The sequence below is a fragment of the Apium graveolens genome, chromosome 4 (assembly GCF_009905375.1).
Source record: "Apium graveolens cultivar Ventura chromosome 4, ASM990537v1, whole genome shotgun sequence".
Lineage (NCBI taxonomy): Eukaryota > Viridiplantae > Streptophyta > Magnoliopsida > Apiales > Apiaceae > Apium > Apium graveolens.
Genome location: NC_133650.1, coordinates 270,536,929 through 270,551,047, shown reverse-complemented (window position 1 = coordinate 270,551,047; position 14,119 = coordinate 270,536,929). Strand labels below are relative to the sequence as shown.

Below are 14,119 nucleotides of genomic sequence, written 5' to 3'. Positions count from 1 at the left end.
CTAGTGAGTACCAAGATTTATGACCTAAACATGGTTTTCTTATTAGTATAGATAGTTGATAATTCGTGCGACACATGGGCCCGAAACTAAAAATATCGAATTAATATTTGTAAAGAATTATTCATAATCCGTGCAAAACACGAATTAAAATTAATATATTAATATCAATATTAAATAAAATTTACAGAGAATAGAAGTCAATTCGTATTAATAGTTTATTTTTTAGTTAGTAGTTTTTCAAAATAAAAGTAAATACATGTTATTTTACTTATTTAACATAACTTAATAAATTTTTAATATAATTTATAAATAAATCAATTTTACAGAGAATATAAGTCAATTCGTGTTAGTAATTTACTTATTAGTTTATAGTTTTTCTAAAATTAAAAATAAATATAAGTTATTTTACTTAATTTAACGTAACTTAATAAATTTTTAATATAATTTACAAATCGTTTAAAAAGTATTTTTATTTTATAAAGTAAATAAACGATTGGATGAATAATAACTAAAAAGAAAATAAAATTTACAAAGAATAGAAGTCAATTTGTGTTAAAAACAAAGTTTATTGAGAATAAAAGTTAACTTATGTTAGGTAAGTACCAAATTTGGTATTTTAGCACCAAATTATAGATGATTTTGCTTATTAATAAAGAGTATAGATTGTACAATTCAATTATAGTAATCTTAAAAATTTTATTGAATAAGAAAAAAGGAAAATTTAAATTTTCAATAAAAATGTTTATATAATCATAAAGTTGAAAACGACAGTTCAACAACCGAAGAACAGTTCAGTTGATTGATGATGTGAAGATGAAACAGTTTATACATGATGCTTACTAATCTTGAACTTCTTTTTTTGAGAAGTTACTAATCTTGAACTTAATTAATATAAATTCACTATTTATATATATAATGAATGGCTAAAGAAAAGTTAGCAGCAAGCAACTTATCACTGCTTAGACTATCTGTTAGCTCCGATATATAAAACCTTTTTCATAATTTATTATGTATAATTATCTATGATATAATATTATATAAATGTTTCAATTTTTTTGATTCGGTTATAAGGATGAAACAGAAACCAGACCGTTCCATCGTCGGTTCAGTTACGATTTTTTTCTCGATTTCTGTTGATTTCAGCTTTTTCTATTTGATTTTTCCATTTTTCAGTTTTTCGGCTCAATTTCGGTTTTTCGAATATTTTGCTTAACCCTATTTTTTACAAATAAACTCACTCTACCCGGAACTTTGTCTATGCACACTGTCATTTTTTTTACAATTCTTGCTAAATTATGCGGTACCAATTTTATTTTATTTTTTAATTTTGATATGAGAGAGAGTATGACAAAAATTTAGTAACAAACTTTCTGATTTCTAAAACAATGCTTCCAAAATAAAGGTCTCACTCACTCTTCTTCGTAAAAAATTATACATTTATCTAATTCCAGAGCAATAATATGGTCATTCATGACGAACTGCTGGAGCCTCTGCAATATCAACATCCACGTCTCCTTCAAAGATCGAAAAGGTGGCTGCTAGAGCCACGACTTTGCAATGTACCTTACTATATATTTAAGTCAGACATGAATTAGGCGTTAATGAACCTTTTTCCAGGAAAAGTTTAGGTGACAATTAAAGCTAGTAATAAAACTAATAATTTTTTTTAATGTTAAAAATCACACACAGAATTACAATATCTTTTAATCTTTAAACGGAACAGACTTGGTTGGGACAGATCACGGGTAGACTGAGTCTAAAACAGGCTTGTTAAAACTAGAACTCCTCTTGCACACCTAATTTACATGAAAGTTGATGGCCTCAAATTGATTGCGCATCTATGGTCACGGATAGTCACACGTACATCTAAACTTTATTCAACATTCTCATAAAATTTGAAACCATCTCCTTCTGCATGTTTAGGCTTTTGCTCATCTTGTACATGTAACTGGATTTCGAATCTTTATAACAATGTCTAAATTTGATCCTTATGAACACCTGAATGTCACCCTCAATGATGACGGTTCTCTCACACGCTACCTTAACATTCCTAAACTTCCTGCCACCACCAAAGAAGACCAAATTTCACCTGGCCAAACTGTTGTCTCTAAGGATGTCACTCTCAATGCAGACAACAAGACTTGGATGCGCATTTTCCGGCCTACGGAGCCACCTTCCAACCACAAGAAACTTCCCATCATACTTTTCCTCCATGCAGGAGGTTGGATCGACCTAAGTGTTGCAAATCCTTTTTGTCACGAGACATGTAACAAAATGGCTCAGGGAATTCCTGCCATTGTCATTGGCCTTGAATTTCGACTAGCACCCGAACACCGGCTTCCAGCGCAATACAATGATGCTGTGGAAACGATAAATTGGGTGAAGAAGCAAGCATTGGATCCTAGAGGTGATCAATGGCTAAGAGATTTTGCAGATTATTCAAGATTTTACCTATACGGGGCAAGTTGCGGTGCAAATATTGCATATAATGCAGTGTTACGTATTCTAGAAACGAAAATGGAGCCACTGAAGATAGCAGGACTGATCATGAATCAACCATTCATTGGAGGTAAAAAAAGAACAAAATCTGAACTAAAACTGGCAACTGATCAATATTTTCCGTTGCCAGTAATTGATCTGTTGTGGGAACTTGCATTGCCAGCAGGGACGAATCGAGATCATAGATTTTGTAATCCTTTACAGGAGTGTGACAAAGGGAAGCTTAAATCGATCGGGAGGTGTTTGGTTATTGGATTTGGAGGCGATCCTTTGATTGATCGACAACAAGAATTTGTGAAAATGTTGGTGATGAGTGGAGTTAGGGTTGAAGCCAAGTTTGATGATGTTGGATTTCATAATATTGATATGATTGATCAGAGAAGGGCTGCTGCTATTTTAGATTTTATCAAAGAGTTTGTTTGAATTTTATATGTTTCATGTATGTATGAATAGCTCCATGTACTCCACAAAGTTCGAAGTCGAAGGGTCAATGTGGAATGTAGATGGCAAGATGGAAATTGGAAGGATACAAAGTGTTTCATGCAATTCTAATTTACTTGGAGAGTTTGTTTAATTCATTACAATAATATTCTACATTAGTATTATTTGTAGTATAAGTATATTCTTAGATATCTGATTCTGGATCAAGCTGATGAAGGTGCGTAATTCAGACCAGTAAACTGAACTAAACACAGACCATGCATTTATTTCTAAGGGAGTTGGGAGAGGCTCAGATGTACACAATCTCTCGATTGCAAATTATAGTGAGAAACACACACACAAACTATAAAACATTAGGCATTTAAGCGTCAGATAGATACATTTGCAGTTTTTGCAACTACAGCTACAACTGCAACTGCAAAATATATTAATGAGACACGGAAAGTTATTTATAAGGAAAATATTAGATAGTAATAGAATACTTGGTAATGAAGATGCTACATCCAAAGCCTTGTTTTTTGTTTTAAATTTATAAACTGAGAACAGAGTAAAATGGACGTTCCAAGCCTTCCAAAATCTTCAATTTACCCTCTTCGGTCCAAAACTCGAAAACACAACAATTAATTTTACACTCTCCCGCTATAATGGCAGAGAGAAATTAAATCTTACCTCTTTTCCTCTAGTATAAGAAAAGATTTAACTAGCGCTGTAGTTGCCTGCAGGTTGGACAATACCACTTTCCTCTGAACCTTGTCTCTGGTGTGAGTCCAACACATTGATAATGGAACCATTCGCCTCCTTGGCACTGCAGAAAAGATATGTAAAAACATACTATCTAACCCCGGGGATAAAAGAAAGAACCACAACTTCAAATTTAAACATAAGTGAAGTTTACTAGGTAATATTGTAGACGTTAATTGCAGCCTTGGCATAACAAAGATGGAATTTAACTCCTTAAGTAGGGTTAACAATGCACGTTAGGGAGCACATAAACTCTTGACAGTACTGATAGAGTTGGAGTTGATTTTGTTTTTTCTTTTATATTTATATTCCTAGATTTGCAGTTCAAATACCGGGCAACAATAATGATCCTCTGAGCAGTTTTGTGGTTAATGCATACGACAACGACAAGCTGACAATAGATGTATCAGAATAAGTTGGCCAAAATTTGGAGCGGAAAACTTGAGAGAGGTTTAATTAGGGCTTTATCTAACGAACATTTACACATAAGACTTCTCTAGATTGAAGCAGTATTATACTCCAATCCCTGAAGTGAAAAATCAATTTACAAGTTTAGGAACAATCCCTTATATTTTCATTCTCATTGCTCATCACAGATTGTATTGTTCCATATACGAAAGACTATGATTCGAGTACTTTAACCAAATAAGAATCTTTTCTTTTTCCATGTTATTGCTCCAGTAATTTTATACTGTTTTCATTTCACAACTCAATTTCAGTTGCACTATAAATGACTTAATATGTAGTAGTGCAATATCCAGATATGAATCAAGGCCAGAGTCTATCAGTAGAGGTGGTTGGCTAATGAGCACAATGCTCTATAAACTTGGTTTTTTTATATTAATCAAAACTACTGCTACACAAAATGCCGACTTTGTTTTCGGTGGAGTAACTGGATGATCTGCACAAGGCTTTCAATAGAAATGTATCATTTCACTATTTTGAAATCTTTAATTTTAATTTGCGATACGTTTTATAGTATTTTAGGAAATCTCCCCCCCCCCCTTTGGATTGTAATTACAAGCTTTTGCATTATTTGGAGACTTCTTCCCTTTAACCTATTTTTGAGGAAGGAGATTTCTATTGAGTTTAGTTGAGTTGTGTTGCAACAAAAGAAAATTTCAGGACGAATCTTTGAACTATAAATTAAAATATACACCTAATGCCTTCACATTTTCTACTTCTAATATTATCAAGCGCAATGTTTTTATTCTGAAATTTAGTGAATTTACAAATCCATAAATTTGGTCACCAAGTTCTTACTTTAAAATTATTTGATGTTATAATTATTTTGAATACAGATATTTCATTCAGTTCAAGCATTTTTTTTATCTACGCATTACCATAGATCTCCTTAAAATTCTTACATCATTTGACATAGTATCATTCCATCTTATTTAGTACAGTACTAATTACTCGAACTAAAATAATATGAATTTTATTAGTATATATTTTACGGTTTGTCTGGTGTGTGCCTATGGGCACATGCTAAAAAAATGTGATTGATGAGTTGTAAAAATTTTATTGGTGGGGATTTTTGTGCATTCAGGGGGTTCCATCATTATTAATAAGCTCTCCACCAATATTTTGTGGACACCTCATCAAGCACTAACTCTTAGTATGTGCCCATAGGCACACACTAAAAAATTCCTATATCTTATGAACTTTGTAGCAGCAGCAGAAAAGGATTCCTAGGAGAATAAATAGAACTATAACCTAAGAACAAGTGAAGGGTAGTAAGGGCTTACATTCTCATTGTCACAAGCAATCATATCTCCAAATGATACCTGAAAGATGTAGAGAAAATGTACGTAATTTGCTGAAGTTATTCCTAAAATAAGTGTACTAGAACCATAATGGTGGAAAGGCAAAAACCTGATGACAGACGCAGTATGTTGGTTCGTTGGGATCAATAGGTTGATCGATTTCAATAGGAGCATAATCTTTTTTCTGGCTACCTGGAGGAGGCATGAGCTCAAAGTCTCTGTCACGCTCCCAGTCTCTGTCTTTGGAATCAACCTTCTTTTGTTGAGGTGTTCCGTAGGGTAATTTCCGTTTCTCATTTTTTGGGATTAACGGTAGTGGTGGAAGGTTTATTGGCTCATCAGGTGGTAATTTTCCCTCTGCACATTTTGGTAAAAGAAATTAAAAGAAGCATACGGAGCTATGTTATTCAACCTTTCAAGGTGAAATACCATTTTAACATTAAAACTTCATTATTAATAGAGAGTTAAAAGTTACCGCACTGCAGTAGCATTTGTCTTGCTGCTGTTTGGATGACATTTTAGTGGATTTTAATTAATGAGCAACTAGCAATTTTAAAAACTTAAAATTGTATACATAGTGGTATAGTTTCATTCTTTTTGCAAATTATATGAATATCCAGCTAACAATTTTTTGCAGATGCACCCACTGACTGTGCCTTTCATAATCATAAATTGATTCATACAAAACTTCTGTCAGTAGGTAGTCCAAATTAGGAAGCCCCCACTTTACCTTGTTTAAGATCTTCCGAGAAGTTATTTAGATCCTCATCGAGACGTTTAACATGGCTATCTATCTGAAAGAAGATAAGGATGCAAACAAGAGGCAGAAGTCAATACGAAAATTAAACAAAAAATCAGGCACAAACAATTTATTTCAGGAAAGTGTTTAGTTACTATTGCACGTATTACAAACAACACCGATATCATCGATGTAGCAGAGTAGGAAGATATTATCGAACTGAAGATCATTAAGCAGCAACATACAGGTCAGAAACAAATGCAGAAGAAAGTTATTAATTTAGATAACAACATACAGCATCCAACTGAATCACTTTAAGCCCAAGATAAAAGTTCTGCTGGAACTAAGTTCAAAGGTAAGACATTTTTTGACTGCAAAAAGCTTGACAGATATTTTTTAAATTAAAATAAATCAAGCATTTTGTGATGGCAATGCTTATACGAAAACTACTTTCCCTATTGACAAAACACAAAAGCTCTTAAAGCAATGCAATGATATAACAAAATCCTATAAACAATGAAACTTACAAGGTCATAAGCCTGCCGCGCCAATAAGACCTTCTCGGTGCAAAGGCTTAAAGCACTTTCCTGGCTAACTTCTATCTCCTTTTTCAGTATTGCCTCATCATCTTCGTAATTTGCTCTCTTCAAGTTCTGAAAAGATACTCCCATTCCCAGACAGTAACTAACTTGCTGTCTAGTCTGATTTATCATAGCTTTTTCCACAAAATTAGATTACAACAAAATTTAGCTATATTAGAAACTTTAAATCCCATTTTTTTTAGAAACAAGATTTATAAAAATCCAATATTCATCTATTAAAACTTTTGGACTACACTAAAATTTTAACACCACAATTCATGCTCCAAAATCATAACCAATCATAAAAATTAAAAATTAAAATTTAATACATAAAAGCATAAAAACTTTCTTACAAGTTAAAAAAATATTTTGCAAATTTGAGAAAATTAAAAATAAAATTACTTAATAGGGTATAAAGTATATGATACCTTGGGAACGGTCATCAAGTTCTCTGACTGTATTGAGAAGCCTCTGAAGCTCAGCTGGTAAAGTGCTTGCATCTATTTTACAATTATAAATGTATTACATATTCAATCTGTTACTCAATAGAAATGATAAAGTTCCAAACTTTATTCAAGAAAATGAAATTAAATGAACTTACATTCCAAGTAGTCATCAACATAAACCCCAGTTCTTGCAATTGCCATGTTTTTTAATTGGATAAGATTTCATCATTATACTATTATTAGGGCTTATATATATAGACACAATTGAAATAAACAGAGGGAGACAAATTAAGAAACAGAGCAAAACGACGCCGTTTAAAGGCTTTAAAAAATATTGGGCCTCCATTTTTATTTTACTAATAGCCTTCTTTAGAGCAGAAATATAGATATAATTATGAATGGGTTTTTGTAGGAAGCTGAAGCTATTCATTATCTACTGTTTATTTTTCTGGAAATTGTAGGTATGATAAAATTCTTGAATATGATTTTTAGGTTTTTTTTTGGGGTTTCATTTTTGTTTATTTTGATTTGTTGGTCATCCTATTGGTTTAAATTTTGATTAGGGAACTGGATTTGTTTTTTGAGATTGTTTCTGTTCTGGGTTTTTGTAGCATCTTTATTAATGAAGAATTAAAAAGACATGATTTTGATGATTGTTAACATGGTTATTTAACATTTGAGCATGTTTTAGTAGAGTTATTTATGCACACACACTGTGAACTACTGATGTATGTGCTCTATTGGTAAATCGTTGTTTTGATCATGTTCGTGAAATTCTAGCATTTGCTGTCTGCCAATGTCGATGATGAGTTTTTTTCCTTGTCAAATTAAGTGTTCAGTTTTGATTGTTTGATAAGAAGATTGAATGTTTCTGCAATGAAGTACTTTAGCTTATTCTTGTGTCTATCTTTTAGTTTAATTTACTCATATGCCACAGAGATTGGTCATGATGATAAACTTGAATGTGTGTTTATTAGTCCGTGTTATGAGTTTTAATTCTATTGAAAGTTTATGATTGTTTTGCAGAATGTAGTAAAGGTCCTACATTTGTTGTGATTAATTATCTATGGTGACTCAACTTCAAGGATTTATGGTTCCCAATTCAAATCTACTTCGCGGGTCATTCTCTAATGCTCTGTTTCATTACTTCCCTCGTGAATCCACTCCCCAGTTTCACAAGGTAGTTCTAATCTTTTATCTTCTGTTCTTTTTCTGGAAACAAATTTCATCTTTTTAATTTTTGTTGGAACCCTCGACTTCTTATGACCAAAGAGGAGATGGCTATTTGCTAGGTTAAAAAGCTTGAGAATTAAATCTTATTCATTATTTAAAATATCTATCTTACCTTGTCTTAGTAAAGGGTTCCAGATTTTTCTTGAACTCCAGTGATATTGTTAATTTTTGCAGTATTTATGTGGGAATATTGGTAGATTAAGTGAAGCTGCATTTGGTAGCGCTGCAACTTCCCCAATTTTTGAAGATGATTCTTTTGTTGAAGAAAATGGGACAAATATAGTTAATATGGGTTGTATTTCTGAGGGACGTGAATCCTTCGAGTTCAATAAAAAGAACAAAATTGTTGCAAATCATCAAACTTATCTCTGGCTCTTAGATGGATATGTAAAGTCTGGGTCTTTGCCAGATTTAAAGAAGCTTCATGGAAAAATTTTGAAATCTGGTTTTGGTGGGGATCATGATATATTTAGCAGGCTTATTGATGCCTACGCAGCGGCTAATGATGTTGAAGGTGCAGTTCAGGTTTTTGATGATTTGCTGTGTAAAGGTGTGTCATCTTGGAATAAGTTAATGGTAGCACTATCTGGGAAGAAGCTGACTCCTCAAGTTTTGGGTGCTTTTACCAGAATGCTGGCGGAAAATGTTAATCCAGATGAAAGTACATTTGCATGTATCTTACGGGGTAAAGTTGATTTTCAATATGTTAAGCAAATTCACAGTAAAGCTATTCGATATGGTCTAGGTACATGTACAATTCTTTGTAATCCATTAATTGACTTGTATTCCAAGAATGGGTTTTTAGAGACTGCCAAAAATGTTTTCAAAAGTATGGATTTGAAGGATAATGTCTCTTGGGTGGCTATGATATCTGGTTTCTCTCAAAGTGGACAAGAAAAAGAAGGTATCCTCTTGTTCTGCGAGATGCATAAGTCGGGAATTTTCCCTACTCCTTACGTTTTCTCCAGTGTTATAAGTGCCTGTACTAAGATACAGCTATTTAAGCTTGGTGAACAGCTTCATGCCCTTGTCTGTAAATGGGGCCTTTCATCAGAAACTTTTGTGTGTAATGCTTTTGTCACTTTGTATTCTCGTTCTGGAAACTTGATGATGGCTGAGCAGATTTTCAGAAATATGCAAAGAAGGGATGGGGTTTCATACAACTCACTCATATCAGGGCTTGCACAACGCGGATTTAGTGAAAGATCTCTCCAATTATACAAGGCAATGCAGCTTGATCATTTAAAACCCGACTGTGTTACAATTGCAAGCCTCTTGAGTGCCTGTGCATCAGTTGGTTCTCTTTCTAAGGGAATGCAACTGCACTCATATGCAATAAAAGCAGGAATGTCTTCGGATATCATTATTGAAGGTTCCCTGCTGGACCTTTATGTCAAATGTTCAGATGTCAAAACAGCGCATGAATTCTTCCTTATGACTCAGACAGAAAATGTTGTTCTGTGGAATGTGATGCTTGTCGCTTACGGGCAGATGGGTGATTTAGCTGAGTCATTTAGTTTGTTCTCGCAGATGCAGATTGAGGGATTGTGTCCAAATCAATATACATACCCTAGTATATTGAGGACCTGTACTTATGTAGGAGCCCTGGATCTAGGGGAGCAGATTCACACACAAGTAGTAAAGACTGGTTTTCAGCCAAATGTTTATGTTTGTAGTGTGCTTATAGATATGTATGCCAAGCATGGAAGACTAGATACTGCCCTGAAAATTCTTACAAGACTCAGTGAAAAAGATGTTGTTTCTTGGACAGCTATGATCGCCGGATTTGCTCAGCATAATATGTATGCTGAAGCGCTTAAGCTTTTTGAAGAAATGCTAGACCACGGCATTCAATCAGATAACATAGGATTTTCAAGTGCAATTAGTGCTTGTGCTGGAATAAAAGCTGTTAACCAAGGAAGACAAATTCATGCTCAATCAATTGTATCTGGCTACTCGCTTGATCTTTCTATTGGCAATGCACTTGTTAGTCTATATGCCAGGTGTGGCAGGAAAGAGGATGCATATTTGGCATTTGACAAAATTGATGAGAAAGATAACATCACATGGAATGGATTGATATCAGGATTTTCACAGAGTGGACACTGTGAAGAAGCATTGCAGGTCTTTTCACTAATGAATCAATCTGGGCTGGAAGTTAATATGTTCACATATGGGTCTGCAGTTAGTGCAGCTGCTAACACAGCAAACATAAAACAAGGGATGCAAATTCATAGTCGTATAATTAAAACTGGTTATAGTGCTGAAACTGAGGCATCAAACGTTCTGATTACTTTGTACGCAAAGTGTGGTAGCCTTGATGATGCCAAAAGAGAATTCTTAGATCTGCCTGAGAAAAATGAGATTTCATGGAATGCAATGATTACAGGATATTCTCAACATGGACGTGGTACTGAAGCATTAGAACTCTTTGAGGAGATGAAACGGCTTGGGTTTATGCCAAACTATGTTACCTATGTGAGTGTGTTATCAGCTTGTAGTCATGTGGGTTTGGTAGACGAGGGGCTTAATTACTTTAAAGCTATGAGCGAAGAACATAACCTAGAGCCGAAACCAGAACATTATGTTTGTGTTGTAGATATTTTGGGGAGATCTGGTTTTCTAGGACGTGCAAGGAAATTTATAGAGGAAATGCCTATTGAACCAGATGCAATGGCTTGGAGGACTCTGCTAAGTGCTTGTACGGCTCATAAGAATATTGAAATCGGGGAATTTGCTGCTCGTCATCTTTTAGAATTAGAACCTGAAGACTCTGCAACCTATGTGCTTCTTTCAAATATGTATGCAGTTTCCGGGAAATGGGATTATAGGGACCATACAAGACAGTTGATGAAAAATAGAGGAGTAAAGAAGGAGCCTGGTCGTAGCTGGATTGAGGTCAAGAACTTGGTTCATGCATTTTTTGTTGGTGATAGACTCCATCCATTAGCAGATAAAATATATGAACATTTAGACGATCTAAACAAACGAGCTAATGCAGTTGGTTATGTACAAGACCGTATTAGCCTTTGGAATGATACAGAGCAGGGACAGAAGGACCCAACAACATACATTCACAGTGAGAAGCTTGCTATTACTTTTGGACTTTTGAGCTTGTCTGATACTATCCCCTTACGGGTAATGAAGAATCTTCGGGTCTGTAATGATTGCCATAATTGGATTAAGTGTGTGTCGAAGGTCACAAATCGTTCTATTATAGTTCGAGATTCATACAGATTCCATCATTTTGAGGATGGTGGCTGCTCATGTAAAGATTACTGGTAATTCGAAGTCATGAAATGATCTGGGTTGATAAGCATTAAGCAGTGAAACCTTGGATTTTGATGGGCCGGCATCTTCTGGCAAGATTTAATTGGATTATGTCCCTAAATTCCCTCAAAGGCACCAAGATGGTAATTTCTGAATCTGTCAGCTGTTCATCCAATACGTATAACACTATTACTTTCCTTTCAAATATGAAAGACTTGAGTATCATTTCTCAGGTCTGTTGCAATCCATTTTTCTTCTATTGTGTGTGTTTGGATCACATACTCTTTTGACATGATTTCCTCCCTCAATATCAAGTTAATTGCTTAGTTTTCTACTATAAAATCTAGAATACATTACTTTGGGTGATCTAGTACTGATAAGTAATAAGATTGTTCGTTTTCTAATATTTTTAATATTTTAATGATTATATCTTATTAAAACCTTAACCTAAAGTCTGCAGATAATGCAATAGTTTACTTAAGTCTTTACCGAAGGATTCTGATGTATGGACAGAGGTTTTGCGCTGAAGTGTGATTTGGATGTGAAGTTTCGAAAATTACACTCCTACTATGGGTAATGTTATCTTTCCTTTAGCTTGATAAAATTTGCTATTGTATGCCAGTTTCCACTGTATGACATCGTACAATTGATTTTTGACATTGTGTATCACTTTTTAAAATTTCAATGTGAATATCCACTGAATTTATTATTTAATTAGTGAATAATTAGTAATTTAGTATGATTGTTTAGTTGGCAATAATTTGAAAGCGAATTCATCTGTATGTTAAAATCTTTTATTGTTTTCAGGTAGTTGTGTTTATCAGTGGCGTTGATACTTTGCTACTGAAACAATAGGAAGTGTCCTTGTAGTTCTGATTGCCAAACAGGTAACTCAACATTGTCAGCAAGTTTAGGTCACCAACTATATATTTTGTATTAATGACCTAACTCACTTGTCAAACATTGTCGATGAACGTATGACAGCTTGGAAAAAATGCCAAAGCTGAAGAAACATAGGTTGAGGAGCTCAGCAGTCGGCTGCAGAATCAGGTGTCAAGGTTATAGTCGCAGTGCAGCTGTTGGGGAGATGGCACTGCGTTTCTGTGAGAGTTCCAAGTATATCTTTGTGAACGTAGGTCTCTGATGGAAGAATAATAGCCGATTCAAATCATATGATCTCATGTCTAATGGCAAAAGGTACTTGAGGGCACGGTAAGGGTTACAATATTAGGAGTAAATTAAGACCTTGGTGCATCAAATTTAAACAGTGTGGACTACATGGTGGTGTAATTTTCAAATGAAGAAAATGCAGCGCACAAGACAAATAAGGTGATATGCTTGCATATCCGATAAACAGCTCCACTAGTTGAAGGGTGAAGTGGGTTGGATGAGATCTTTATTTGGTGGCTAAGTAATAAAAGTTAAGTTCAACCAGGTCCTATCACGGGCTAAAATTAAACAGTTGAATTTTTTTTATGGGGGAGGCCAATTTGGTAGGTCACGCGGAATGCCTGACATTACTACACTTTTTGAGTCCTTTTATCTTGTGAACAAATGAACTAGAGCTCATTGGTTCTCTGTCTTGCCTTAAAGCCAGAAACAATCATAAAAGTATTATATCTAAGATTAATTAATTTATAAGTTAAGAATATATGCATTTTTAATTTATAAGTAACTTGATTTAATTTTCTTAGGAAAGCATTTGAAAACTTGCATTTCATTTTAAAGGAGAAATTTCAAATGACATGATTCGAGTTGTCATTTCAAATTCTCATATTTATACTAATATTTGGATGTCATAGATTTTAAATGAAATCCAAATACAAATTTCCGAACAGCTTATTAAGTAACTTGTAAGTTGCAGCCAAACAGGCCCATTAATTTATTAGTTTTTTTGACTTAATTTGAAATTTTAAAATATGTAGTACTAGAAATAGAATCTTACATAGAATTAATTATCAAATAGGTCACTTATTGGATCCAAATGTTTCAAATAAGTCACTATTACAAACTCAAATAAGTCACTCATTTAAAAATTTATATCAAAAATATCACTTTATCGTTAGTCGAAATTTTTAAAAATATTATATATTGAGTTTCACACATTTTTTATGAATGATAATACATCCAAATGAAAGGCTCTGAATTTTAGATAATATTGTTAGATTTTTAAAATTTTATCAACTATTTATTTTTAATTTTTTGATCGTTTTATTTGATGTAAACAAAAATAAATAGTAAATAAATTTTTAAAAATCTAAAAATATTATCTAAAATACTATAATTCAAAATCTTTCATTTGAATGTAATATTATTCATAAAAAATGTGTGAAACTCAATATATAATACTTTTAATAATTTCGACTAACGATAGAGTGATATTTTGATACAAATTTTAAAATT

At 33.5% G+C, this 14,119-nt stretch overlaps 3 protein-coding genes across 7 annotated transcripts; 2 read left to right on the top strand and 1 right to left on the bottom strand.

Moving 5' to 3' along the window:
- The first annotated feature begins 1,971 nt into the window (after positions 1–1,971).
- Positions 1,972–2,922, top strand: LOC141719639 (putative carboxylesterase 9). The gene has a single exon (XM_074522014.1). The coding sequence runs from the start codon at positions 1,972–1,974 to the stop codon at positions 2,920–2,922; it is 951 nt and encodes a 316-aa protein (XP_074378115.1).
- A 481-nt stretch (positions 2,923–3,403) lies between these two features.
- Positions 3,404–7,522, bottom strand: LOC141720986 (PHD finger protein ING2-like). 2 transcript variants are annotated; one of them, XM_074523706.1, is made up of 7 exons: positions 7,369–7,522; positions 7,196–7,267; positions 6,714–6,901; positions 6,178–6,241; positions 5,557–5,804; positions 5,430–5,468; positions 3,404–3,745 (listed from the first exon to the last, which is right to left on the bottom strand). In XM_074523706.1, exons 1-7 carry the CDS (start codon positions 7,412–7,414, stop codon positions 3,641–3,643), a joined length of 762 nt encoding a protein of 253 aa, XP_074379807.1. In that variant the 5' UTR covers positions 7,415–7,522; the 3' UTR covers positions 3,404–3,640. The 2 variants fall into 2 exon arrangements, with proteins under 2 accessions (XP_074379807.1, XP_074379809.1); XM_074523708.1 differs by having other exon boundaries at positions 6,714–6,839; positions 7,369–7,434.
- Positions 7,523–7,553: 31 nt separating this feature from the next.
- LOC141720983 (pentatricopeptide repeat-containing protein At4g13650) lies at positions 7,554–13,357 on the top strand. Of its 4 annotated transcripts, none has more exons than XM_074523704.1 (6): positions 7,554–7,674; positions 8,240–8,393; positions 8,621–11,859; positions 12,230–12,289; positions 12,524–12,603; positions 12,701–13,357. In XM_074523704.1, the coding sequence occupies exons 2-3, from the start codon at positions 8,280–8,282 to the stop codon at positions 11,729–11,731; spliced, it is 3,225 nt and encodes a 1,074-aa protein (XP_074379805.1). In that variant the 5' UTR covers positions 7,554–7,674; positions 8,240–8,279; the 3' UTR covers positions 11,732–11,859; positions 12,230–12,289; positions 12,524–12,603; positions 12,701–13,357. The 4 variants fall into 4 exon arrangements, with proteins under 4 accessions (XP_074379805.1, XP_074379804.1, XP_074379802.1 ...); XM_074523703.1 differs by having other exon boundaries at positions 12,177–12,289; XM_074523701.1 differs by having other exon boundaries at positions 12,170–12,289.
- The last annotated feature ends 762 nt before the right edge of the window (positions 13,358–14,119 follow it).